Source organism: Falco peregrinus, chromosome 18, assembly GCF_023634155.1.
Source record: "Falco peregrinus isolate bFalPer1 chromosome 18, bFalPer1.pri, whole genome shotgun sequence".
NCBI lineage: Eukaryota > Metazoa > Chordata > Aves > Falconiformes > Falconidae > Falco > Falco peregrinus.
The window spans coordinates 4292451-4303487 of NC_073738.1; the positions used below are offsets into that span (position 1 = coordinate 4292451).

General features: G+C 60.2%; 2 protein-coding genes across 4 annotated transcripts; one reads left to right on the forward strand and one right to left on the reverse strand.

Moving 5' to 3' along the window:
* Positions 1–10: 10 nt before the first annotated feature.
* Positions 11–7037, reverse strand: FTSJ3 (FtsJ RNA 2'-O-methyltransferase 3). 2 transcript variants are annotated; one of them, XM_013300316.3, is made up of 22 exons: positions 6935–7037; positions 6271–6397; positions 6070–6175; positions 5823–5869; positions 5563–5642; positions 5268–5367; positions 4907–5101; positions 4712–4827; positions 4099–4203; positions 3820–3920; positions 3664–3744; positions 3416–3574; positions 2964–3099; positions 2651–2856; positions 2411–2531; positions 2221–2314; positions 1813–1966; positions 1638–1714; positions 1411–1513; positions 1083–1266; positions 893–987; positions 11–610 (listed from the first exon to the last, which is right to left on the reverse strand). In XM_013300316.3, exons 2-22 carry the CDS (start codon positions 6335–6337, stop codon positions 421–423), a joined length of 2517 nt encoding a protein of 838 aa, XP_013155770.2. In that variant the 5' UTR covers positions 6338–6397; positions 6935–7037; the 3' UTR covers positions 11–420. The 2 variants fall into 2 exon arrangements, with proteins under 2 accessions (XP_013155770.2, XP_055645685.1); XM_055789710.1 differs by lacking the exon at positions 6935–7037 and adding an exon at positions 6729–6781.
* A 57-nt stretch (positions 7038–7094) lies between these two features.
* Positions 7095–11017, forward strand: PSMC5 (proteasome 26S subunit, ATPase 5). 2 transcript variants are annotated; one of them, XM_055820443.1, is made up of 12 exons: positions 7095–7247; positions 7714–7785; positions 8237–8306; positions 8467–8564; positions 8940–8996; positions 9110–9340; positions 9510–9636; positions 9807–9997; positions 10100–10198; positions 10317–10427; positions 10506–10592; positions 10903–11017. In XM_055820443.1, exons 1-12 carry the CDS (start codon positions 7209–7211, stop codon positions 10954–10956), a joined length of 1236 nt encoding a protein of 411 aa, XP_055676418.1. In that variant the 5' UTR covers positions 7095–7208; the 3' UTR covers positions 10957–11017.
* Positions 11018–11037: the final 20 nt, after the last annotated feature.

Below are 11037 nucleotides of genomic sequence, written 5' to 3' on the forward strand. Positions count from 1 at the left end.
CACATCCTGCTGCAGCCTCAGACCAGGGTTTAATGCTGCTGGCACCGGTTGTCCTGTGCCCTCGGTGACAAATATGGCCCAGGGAGCCATACCCCTGAGCCACAACCTCTCTGGAGACAGCGAGGGCTGGTGTGGATGCTTGAGCCATCTCCACAGGGCCCAGAGTCTCCCAGCAGAGCCAGCAACAGCGAGACCTGGAGATGTGGCCAGATATAAACCCTCCTTGACCCACCGGAGGACAGGAGGCAATGTCACATGAAGGCACGGACTAACAGGAACGTGTGGTCAGGTCACAGCCCTGTCCCCACAATGGGGCAAGAATGGCTGGGCAAGCTGGCCGCTCCCGAGGCTGCAGTGGGAAGACAGGAGCCAGCCCTGCCCCAAGCCAAGTCCCTTGCTGAGGATGGAGGCGGTCCCACATCACTTATGGCGTTTTTTCTTCTGCTCTTTGCGCTTCTGTGCCCTCACGTCCTTCTTCAGGCGGCTGTCGACGACCTTGAACTGGCCCTTGACGCCAGGAGGACGGCGCACCCGGGGTCCTACACCTTTCTTAGCCACCAAGTAGGTGACCTGCCGCTTCTCCTTGGCCAGCCCAGCCTTCTTGTAGATGCTGTGGGAGAACGGCAAAAGGTGAAACAGAGACTCCAGCGCCCCAGCCCAGCTCCAGCACGTGGTTTTGGGATGTAGCCAAAAGCCAATATTGGGCCCCACCAAGTTGGGGCTCCCCTGCCTGCTCTGCCACCCCTCAGCCTACACCCAGATCCAGCCCAGCCTCCGCCAGCCCTGCCAGGTTACGCACAGGAGCTGTCCCTGTGCTGCGGCTGCAGGGACAAGGCATCGTGAACCCGCCCAGCACAACATGAAGGATCTGGATCTCAGCTTCAGCACTCACCGCCGCAGCTGGGCCACCTTCTCCCGCTCTGAGATATCCACCGTGCTCACCACGGCCTCTGCTTTCTTCTTCATCCGCTCCATCTTCTTCAGCATCTGGGGACAAGGGTGAGGGACAAGCGGGATGAGAAGAGGGACGGAGTAGCTGGGAGGGGGAACAGAGCTCCTGTTCAGGTCCACACCCCACTCACCCGCCGCTTCTTGCGGGCCTTGGCCTCTGCCACTTTCTTGATGGGGCGGGCATTGATTTCACGCCAGCGCTGCCGATACGCCTCAACCGTCTGCCGGTCTACGGGTATCTGCTTGCGCCGGTGCTGCTTCTCCTCCTCTGTGAACCACTCTGGCAGCTCTCCCTCATCCTCATTGAAGGAATACCTGGGGGGGGCGGGGGGACGACACTTGGGTGAGTTGTGAGCGGGACACGGAGTCCCCACACCAACACATCTGCCACCCCTATGACCTGTCTCCCGTTGGGAGACCGAACACTGCTCCGCCTCCAGCACCCACAGTTGCAAGTACCTGTTGAAGGAGTCATCGATCAGGTCCCTCCTGGCCTTTTTGGAGGTGGCGATGACAGAGCCGAGCGCCAGGCCCTCTGCGTCCAGCACACGGGCTCTCTTCACTGCAGCATACAGACACATTATCTACCTGTAATCGGCCCTGCCAGCCCACATAAGCAGAGTCTGTCCCTGCCTCCTGTCCCTAAAGAGGGACTCACATGGGTCCAGACAGCACCGCCACCTCACCTGGGTTCTCAATGGGCACCACCTCGAAGCCACACGGCTCGACACGGCCCTGCTTCCTCCGCACCGGTGTCAGTGGCCTATGGAGAGTGGTTAGGGCTGGGGTCCTCGCATCCCAGCTCTCCAGGACTGCGGAGCTGGGGGAGAACAGCCAGGCCACCCCTACCTCAGCCCTCACCTCTCCTCATCGCTGCTGCTGTCATCATCGCTGCTCTGCTCATCCTGCACTTTACCAACATCAGGTCCTGCACCTGCAGCAGGCTGGGGCTCAGCTGGAACTTCTTCCTGTGGTACTGTCGTCTTCTTCTTCTGCCCTTCCCTTGTTGCTTTGTCTGGGGAAGAGGAATCACCGGGTGAGAAACGGTTGACGCAGACCCCACTGCAGATCGTCCCTCTGGAGAACCAGCACATCCACACCACACAAATGCCATCGCGTTAACTATGTAATGCTACAGGCTGGAAACAACCTCTGTCGATCTCCTGTCCTGCTTAGAGCAGCAATCCCGTCATGGTTTGTTCCCGTGCTCAAGACTGGGCCTTGGGGCTGTCCCTCTGTGCCCCCCGCAGTGATGCAGCCCCCACTAACCTCTCCGAGACTCACGCTGTCTCTCAGCCAGCATCTGCGACTGCCCCAGCTCCAGATCTTCATCCGCATCATCCTCGATGCCGGCAAACGCATCCTGGGGATGGGGAGCAGTGGGTCAGGGGACACAGGGCAGACCCGGGGAGCTGCTAGGGCTGTGGCTACCCTGTCACTTCGGCCCAGCGGGACTCACCTTCCCAAACCACAGGCTGGTCTGCCGTTCCTCCAGCACTGACTTCTCTTCCAGGGGCACCAGCAGGGGATTCTCCTCTTCCGCACCTTCCTCCTCCTCTTCCTTCTGTTTAAACTTCACCCTGTGACAAACAGCTGCAGGATCAGTGCCCCCCAGCCAGGACGGGGTGTACCCACTGCTGGGCTCTGGAGCTGCTCCAAGGGAAGGCTCTGTCCCAGGAAGGCCTCTCCCAGCTCTCACCTCTTTGCACCTTGCTCTCGCCTTTCCTGCTCCAGCCGGCGCTGACGGGCCTCTATCTCAAGCAGCTCCTCTGGGTCCAGATCACTGGCCAGGGACACATCATCCTCTCCTTCGTGATCCGAGATATAAATGTCATCGTCCGCAGGTCCTATCTCCAAGAGAGCATCTGCTGATGCCATATCCCCCCGGGTCACCTCATTCAGCAGCTGCAAGGCAAGTAAGACGAGTCACAAGCTACATCTGTCAGCCATGTGGCCACCACTGTCCCAGTCCTGACGACTCTGGGAGCCTGGCCTCCCCCTGTCCCACGCACCGGCGTCCTGTGGATAGTCTGGAGAGAGAACATGCTGGTGTCACCATCATCAGCGATGGAGACACCAGGGAGGTCCATCTTCAGCTCTACACGCTCACGCTGCTTCCGCTGTTCCTTCAGGATCTTCTTCTTCTTTCTAGAGAAGGAGGCAAAGGAATGAGGCTACATTGCCTCCCTCCCCACACAGACACATCCCAGTGGCCCAGCCTCTGCCACCCTGTCATCCCTCTGTGAGCGGTCCCCTATCCAGGGACAAAGGAGGCCCACGCCAGCTTGGAATAGATGCTTCACCTGCTTGGAGGAGCAGGCGACCCTGAGGACCCCAGACCCACAAACCACACCCACTGCCAACACAGGGACAGCTTCTGACACTAGTACCCTCTGTCCACATTGCTGGAGCCCCCCTGTGCCCTGCTGCTTCCCCATCTCTCTTCACATGAGACTTTTTTTACCTCTTTAACTCTGCCAGCTCCTTGGCCTTCATCTCCGCCAACGCCAGCTCCACCTCCTCCTCTTCCTCTTTCACCACCTCATCAGCTGTAGCTCTTGGCAATGTCTTCTTCTCCTTCTTCTCCTCCTCTTTGCCTTCCTCCTCCTCTCCAGAACTCAGGCTGCCAAAAGGAAGGAGCTCAGACCGTCTCTCCTGGTGGCAGGCCCATCCCACCACATTGGTGCTCTGGGGCAGCCCTGGTGTTCCTACTTGATGTCCAGCTCCTTTGCCTGCTCTTTCAGCTTTTTCGCCAAAAAACGCCGCAATTTTGTCCTCCAGTTCAGCAGGGCTCTGTGCAGGAAGGCAGACCGTTATGAGACACCCACTGGGCCCAGCATAACGCCCTGTCCCAGTTTCCCCCAGTACCTGAGCTCTTTGCGTCCCAGCACCCGGATGTCCTTGCAGCACTGACGCAGCTCCTCTGTGGTAGAGCTGTGGTTCTCCAGCTCACCGTCCCCCAGCGTGATCTGGAAAGAGCAGAGGGAAAGGGCTGTTATGCCTGAGCCACAGCTCCTGTCCTGCCCCGCCTCCACAAGAACAGAAACGGGGCCATTGCTGGGGCACCCAGCTCCCTCTTTTCATTGCTCTGTGCTCCTGGGGACACCTCAGGGGCACCAAGCCCCCCCCCTCGCTTCAGGCATTCACCTCGTTGGCCTTGGAGAGGAAGTCCACGGGGTTGGGAGCCTTGAGGAAGTCCATCAGGGTGAAGCGGTGGTAGAGGGTCATGTCGCCATCTGCGTAGCCTTCTGCCTACAGGAGAAAGGAGCTGTATCAGCGATAGGAAAGCACATACGACCAGCTTCAACCATCCCTAAAGGATGAATGATGTCATGTAACTTATATCCTGGTGCAACGTCCACCTAGATGTGCCTACATGACTTAGGGACATGGGCAAGTTACCAGCCCCAACCTGCCAGCTCCATGGCATCTCCCAGTACCACCTCGGACTCCAAGAAATGACAATAGAGGTCTGTGTCAGCTCCCTGCCCAGCTGAAGCCACCTGACATGGCCTTTACTGTCCTATGTCCTAAAAGTACCTCGCAGAGATGCAAGCCCAGTGGTAAACCATTGTAGGGAGGCTTTTGCTGATCCACCCTGAGCCTCAAAACTTGTGTCATTGTTTCCCCATTACTGTACTGCCTTCTAACTGGCTCTTCCACCACTTTGCATCCCCAGATCTTCCATTTTCCTGAGCAATTTTGCTTATTACAATCTCCTTGGCTCCAGTCCCATTTGTGTATTTGACCTTGTTCATACCTTTGGTTTCTTTTTGCTGACCAGCTCACTAACAGACTTAGTCTGAACCTCCACATCCTTGAAAGCGTATTTTGGATCAAAAAATTTGCTGTCAATTTTGTCTGGAGCCTGATAACCTGGGATGGAGAAATCAGAGTTATCAGCCGGTATTTCCCAGTCCCATTCCAGTGGCTGCAGGTCCCCCTGGCTGCTCACCCTGGCACACCACAAAGATCTCAGCGGACTCGTTGCGGGAGGCTTGGGGCTTGGTGGCCTGGACCTTTTGGAAGAACTGCTGGAAGATCCAGAGGAGTGGTTGGTAGTCCCGGGAACGAAAAACCTTGGTGATGAACCAGCCGCCCTTGCAGAGGAATTCACAGGCCAGACGCAGGGCCATGAGGGTCAGGTTGGCTGGAGCACGGGAGAAAAACAGTCAGCAGTTGTCAACTGTCCCCACCGCCCAGCTCCCTGCCCCACAGCACACACCACTGCCACCCTGCCCTGCTGGGGTATGAGACATGCCCTCGTACCCCCCCAGACCATGCCAGGCCACACACCAGCCCCGGGCATGGCTCACCTTGGGAGTAGGCGTCATGCACCCAGCTGGCTCCTACATTGGGTGCTCCATCGTTCAGCACCACATCCACCTTCCATGTCTGCAGCTCCTTACGCAGGGCCTGAAGGATGGGGACATGCATTTGTCCCACTAACCCCTCTGCAAGAACCAACAGGCAGCACCCCGTGTACACGTCAGCTCAGCCCCCTGCCTCCATCCTACCCCGTAGCAAACACCCGCCCACTCCCATCACAGATGGATCTGCTGAGACCATGATTGGGATGTGACACTCAAGGCAGAGAGGGGAGGTTTGTACCTGGCGACACTTCTCAGTAGTGATGTCCTCCTGCAGTGTCACCACGTTGGGAATGGGCTTGATGGGCACCAAGTCCACCCCTGGTGTAAGGAAGAGATATGAACATCACAGTCCCTCAAAACTGGGCTCCAGCCTATCCCATATGACTTTCCCACCCACCCTCTACTCCTACCAGGACCCCCAGTCCAGGATCTCCTTTCTTTGGGCCTGCAGTGGAGGTCCCTAACCCCAGTCCACTCCTGCCAGGCCTCATCACTCACCAATGATCAAGCTGGAAACTGGCATGAATTTAGAAGCCACCTGCAGCCTAAAAAGAACAGAGAGGAGCAAAGCTACAGCAGGATGCCAGGAGAGCCCCCAGCCTTGAACTGCGCTGCCAAGGGTTTAGGATCAGCTTTGGCATCAAAGACAGAGACACAACAACAAAAACCACACAAGGTGCTTTGTTACAGTGCCCCTGGGTACCTGCAGGGCTGGGCTGTGACCTGAGACCCTGACACCACTCACCACCCGCCGGGGGCTGCACACAGGTCCAGCAGTGCTCGGGCCTTCTGCAGGAACTGGAACTTCCTATTGAGCTGGAGAAGCTTGAAGGAGGAGCGAGAGCGAAAGCCTGTGGGAGCAAGGGCCGTGGGTTAGGGACTGCTGGTGTTATAGTTTACCAGGCTGCAGTCCTCGTGCCTCTCAGCGAGCGGGCAGGCCCCTCACCCGTCTCCTTGGCCAAGTGGTAGAACTTGTCCCTCCGGCTCTTGCCCAGTTTGCTTTTCTTGCCCATGGTGGTGCCGGGTGAGGCCCTCCGCAGGGTCAGGACCTGCTGTCAGCCACCAGCACGGACCTGGGAGAGAGAAACAGATGTGGTAAGCCCAGGGCAGAGGAGAGGGATGGGCCGGTGTCCCCCTGTGACCGCCCCAGGTGAACACTAGCGTTGCCTCAGTGCTCCCCCGTATCTCCTCCGAGGCCTACGCCCGCCCCCGTGGCTCCCCGAGGCCTATATGCACACCGGTGCCCAGCCTACTCCAGCCCCCATGTCCCCCCAAAGCCTACCCCAGCCTCCGTGCCCCCCCGAGGACTACCCGCACCCTGGTGCCCCCCCCCCCCCCCGGCGCACCCCAGCCCCGCTGTGTGCCCCCACAGCCTCCCAAGCCGGGTCCCGACCCCTTCCCCACCTCCCCCGCCGCCGCCGCGTGCCCTCGCCGCCGTCCCGGCGCACCCCGCGCGGGCCGCCCGACTTCCGCTTCCGCTCCCGCCGCCATCTTGGGAGTGACGCGCCCCCGACACCGCGACCAGGCGGGCGGGCGGGCGCGGGAGGGAAAAAGAGGAACGATAACGATAACGGTAGCAATAACGACAACGCGTCCCCTCGGAGGCACACCTGCGACCTGTCTTTGTGCCTCCGGCACTTCGCCACACGGAGACATCCTCCTTTGACCGTATGAAGATGGCGGCAAGGCCGCGACCGGAGCGAGCCATCACTGCGCATGGGTTTCCCGCCCGCCGGCGCCGCCACTGCGCATGCGCGCTAACGAGGCCATGCGGCGCCCGTGTGGCGGCGCGGAGAGGAAGTGACGTCATCAGCCCGGCGCGCAGGGGGCGGAAGGAGGGCGGTGGCCATCTTTAGTGCCGGCAGGAGCGCCGCCGGGGTCCCGATGCCGGCGGAGAAGATGGCGGTGGACGGGCCCGAGCAGGTGCGGTCGGGCTGGAGCGGGGTGCGGCCGCTGGTCGCGGGGTGCTCGGGGCGCGCCGTGCTGCCGCGGGGCGCTGCTGGGCCCGGGGCCGGCCGAGGCCTGGTGGCACCGTGACTCGGCGGGTCTCGCCTCAGGCTTCCTGAGAGGGCGGGGGCCGAGCGGGGCCTGGGGCGGGCTTTGGGGGGTGCGGTGCGGGGCTGCGGGAGGGGGTGGGGGGACACAGGGTGTGTGGATGGGGGGTGATGAGACTCGCGGGGAAACGGGGGCTGCTCTTGGGCACCGGCCCAGGTGGGTGGGAAGGAAATTAGGGACCCAGGACCCGACCCGGGTAGGTTGGAGGGGGGAGATGGGGAGCAGAGGGGCTGTACGGAGGCTGGCTGGGGGTAGGGGTTGTTTTCATCGGCCCGGGTGGAATGGGCGGCTCTTGGGGCTAAGGCTGGTGCTGCTGAGCTCTGCTTTCTCGCAGATGGAGATGGATGATGGGAAGGGTGGCACAGGGCTCCGGCAGTACTACCTGTCCAAGATTGAAGAGCTGCAGGTGAGCTGGTGCTGGCTGTCCAGGAGACGGCCAGCTGGCCTGCCCCAGAACAGCATTGCTGTGGTTGCGGCCGGGATTGTGTGGCCATGTCCCTATACTTGTGCTTGCCTCCAGAGCACCTGCAGCCTTCTCTGTGCTCTGGGCGCCCTGTTCTGAGGCTCAAGGAGGAGGCGCTGCTCCAGAATGGATTCAACAAGTGGGACCTAGCTTTTGGGTGGTGGGGATGTATGAGATGAGGCTTGGTCCTATGAGCTGCCAGCGCTGCTGCGTGTGCTTGAGGTGTTGCCCAGCCCTTGCCAGTGGGCTTTGGCTGGCTGTGTCCTGCTGGAAGGGGCTGGCCCCCTTCCAAGTCCCTGTCCCAAGACAAAGGCCATTGTGCTGGATCCCATTCTGCGTTACTGTGGGTGCTATATGGGATGCTGAGGACTCAGCAAAGCTTTTCTTTCAACAGCTCATCGTGAACGAGAAGAGCCAGAATCTGCGGCGCCTACAAGCACAGAGAAATGAGTTGAATGCTAAGGGTACAGCTCAGCTGCTCTCATCTTTCTCACCTGGGGCTCTGGGGCTGGTCTGGTGGCTCCTGATCCAGTTGCCAGCCACTGTGGCATGTGCTGCCTTTTTGTTGTGGGCAGGGGGTCAGGGGGGTGCCTGTGGCTGGTGCTGACATCTTCCTGTCTGCAGTGCGCCTGCTGCGGGAGGAGCTGCAGCTGCTGCAGGAGCAGGGCTCCTACGTGGGAGAAGTGGTGAGAGCCATGGACAAGAAGAAAGTCCTTGTCAAGGTACAAGGCTGAGCTGTCCTGTGGGCAACCGGGGCTGGGGCAGAGCAGGGGTGAGCATGGTGGGATCCGACAGACCTGTTTGACCCCATGGGCTGGGAGTGAATGTGAGCGTGAGCCCTGGAGGGACGTAACAACTAAAAGATGTGAAGTGAGAGCTCTTTCTCCAGAGGAACATATTGGGGCAGCTCTCCTGGGCCTGAGGCTGGTGGGAGGCAACAGCTTTAGGACTTCTGATGGACAGGAGGGGCCGCAGCATGTTTGGCGGTGGCTGAGCTCTCTGGCTCCTTCTGCTCCGAGCAGCTGGTGTGGATATTGGGCATGCAATGGGACTTCTCAGACAAATAACTGTCGTGGTGGCAACTGCCACCTTTTCAGGTGCACCCGGAGGGGAAGTTTGTGGTGGATGTGGACAAGAACATCGACATCAACGATGTGAGTGTCTTGGGGCTGTGGGAGGAGAGGTGGCTGCTCCCTGGGGGCAGCCTGGAGCTGCCTGCCCCCTTCGCTGCTGCAGGGCTGCTGAGCTCCTTCTGCTCTCGCCACAGGTGACCCCAAACTGCCGTGTGGCCCTGCGCAATGACAGCTACACGCTGCACAAGATCCTGCCCAACAAAGTGGACCCTCTTGTGTCCCTCATGATGGTGGAGAAGGTTCCAGATTCCACTTATGAGATGATTGGGGGTTTGGACAAGCAGATAAAGGAGATCAAGGAAGTGATCGAGCTGCCAGTCAAGCACCCTGAGCTCTTCGAGGCGCTGGGGATCGCCCAGCCAAAGGCAAGTGCTGCTGCTGTGTGTCTGCAGTGGGTGTGCAGTTTGGGGTTCCGTGGTACCACTGCGATGCTGCCTGTGTCACCCCTGGGAGCGTCCCCATGTTTTCTGTTGGGCTGTGACTGCTTGTGCAGGCAGGGACAGGGGTGCTGAGGTGTCCACGTGGCTGTTCCAGGGCGTGCTGCTCTACGGACCCCCTGGCACAGGCAAGACCTTGCTGGCCAGGGCTGTGGCCCACCACACGGACTGCACATTCATCCGCGTCTCGGGCTCCGAGCTGGTGCAGAAGTTCATTGGTGAAGGTAAAAGGGAGCTGGGGGGAGGTGGCTGCTTGTGCCGGAGCCCCAGCGAGGGTTCGCGGTGCTGCGTGGCCTCGGGACTGGCCTCTTGCGTGGTGTCCAGGGCAGCTGGGAGTGCGGAGCGCTGAGCTGTGTGCGGTGCCAGGGCTCAGCCCTCTCTGCTCCCTTGGCAGGTGCCCGCATGGTGCGGGAGCTGTTTGTGATGGCCCGGGAACATGCGCCCTCCATCATCTTCATGGACGAGATCGACTCTATCGGCTCCTCCCGCCTGGAGGGGGGCTCTGGCGGGGACAGCGAGGTGCAGCGCACAATGCTGGAGCTCCTCAACCAGCTTGATGGCTTTGAGGCCACCAAGAATATCAAGGTTAGGAGGGTGGCATCCCTGCCTGGGGAGAGGGCAGTGGCCTGATGACTCTGTGGTGGCAGTGGGGTGCCCAGAGCAGTGAGAGCTGTTGTTCCTGTGCAGGTGATCATGGCCACAAACCGCATCGACATCCTGGACTCGGCTCTGCTGCGCCCTGGCCGCATTGACAGGAAGATCGAGTTCCCCCCTCCCAATGAGGAGGTAGGTGGGGTGTCCCACAGTGGCCCCAGCTCTTACTTTGGGGACTGTGTTGTCCCCAGCCCTGTCTGGGCATGATTCCTGCAGCTCCAACCCTCACTTTGCTGTTGCTCTCCTCCAGGCCCGCCTGGACATCCTCAAGATCCACTCCCGGAAAATGAACCTGACGCGAGGCATCAATCTACGGAAAATTGCAGAGCTGATGCCAGGGGCGTCGGGCGCAGAAGTAAAGGTGAGCAGGGGCCACCATGGTGGCACCAGGGCTGGCAGAGGGGGGAGCAGCGGGTGCTAATGTCCCTGTCCCTCACAGGGGGTGTGCACAGAAGCTGGCATGTACGCGCTGAGGGAGAGGCGGGTGCACGTCACACAAGAAGACTTTGAAATGGCTGTTGCGAAGGTAAGTGCTGTGGGGGAGGCAAAGGGGGGGGGGTTGCCAGTGGGTTCTTCCACCGACAGCTCTGTGTTGGGGCACAAACTGTCCTGGGCAGCATCTGCCAGGAGCTGCAAAGCTTGGAGGGCATCAGCTCTGGGGACACCGTTAAGGGGGTTGGCCCCACCTGAGTGACATGGGAGAGGCTGGGGAGGTGATGAAGACCTGTCCTGGCTAGAGCTTCCCTTCCCCTGGTCTTGGGGGTGGTTTTGAGGGTTTTTGGCACCCAAATGGGGGGCCTGCATGCTGGAAACAGTCTCCTCTTCCTCCCCCCCAGGTGATGCAGAAGGACAGCGAGAAGAACATGTCTATCAAGAAGCTGTGGAAGTAACGGTGAGGCCGCAGCTGCTGCGCGGGCTGCGTTGTCTCTAATAAAAGTGCTGCTATGGCCATGCCGTTGCACTGATTTGGG

What these genes read in the sequence shown, in the direction of transcription:
- PSMC5 (XM_055820443.1), top strand. Translation starts at nt 7,209, where the DNA reads ATGCCGGCGGAGAAGATGGCGGTGGACGGGCCCGAGCAG. An exon ending in AAATGAGTTGAATGCTAAGG is followed by an intron (nt 8,307 to 8,466) that starts GTACAGCTCAGC and finishes TCCTGTCTGCAG; the next exon opens with TGCGCCTGCTGCGGGAGGAG. An exon ending in TTGAAATGGCTGTTGCGAAG is followed by an intron (nt 10,593 to 10,902) that starts GTAAGTGCTGTG and finishes CCTCCCCCCCAG; the next exon opens with GTGATGCAGAAGGACAGCGA.
- FTSJ3 (XM_013300316.3), bottom strand. Translation starts at nt 6,337, where the DNA reads ATGGGCAAGAAAAGCAAACTGGGCAAGAGCCGGAGGGACAAGTTCTAC. An exon ending in TGTGCAGCCCCCGGCGGGTG is followed by an intron (nt 5,870 to 6,069) that starts GTGAGTGGTGTC and finishes TGTTCTTTTTAG; the next exon opens with GCTGCAGGTGGCTTCTAAAT. An exon ending in GCAAAGGAGCTGGACATCAA is followed by an intron (nt 3,575 to 3,663) that starts GTAGGAACACCA and finishes TCCTTTTGGCAG; the next exon opens with CCTGAGTTCTGGAGAGGAGG.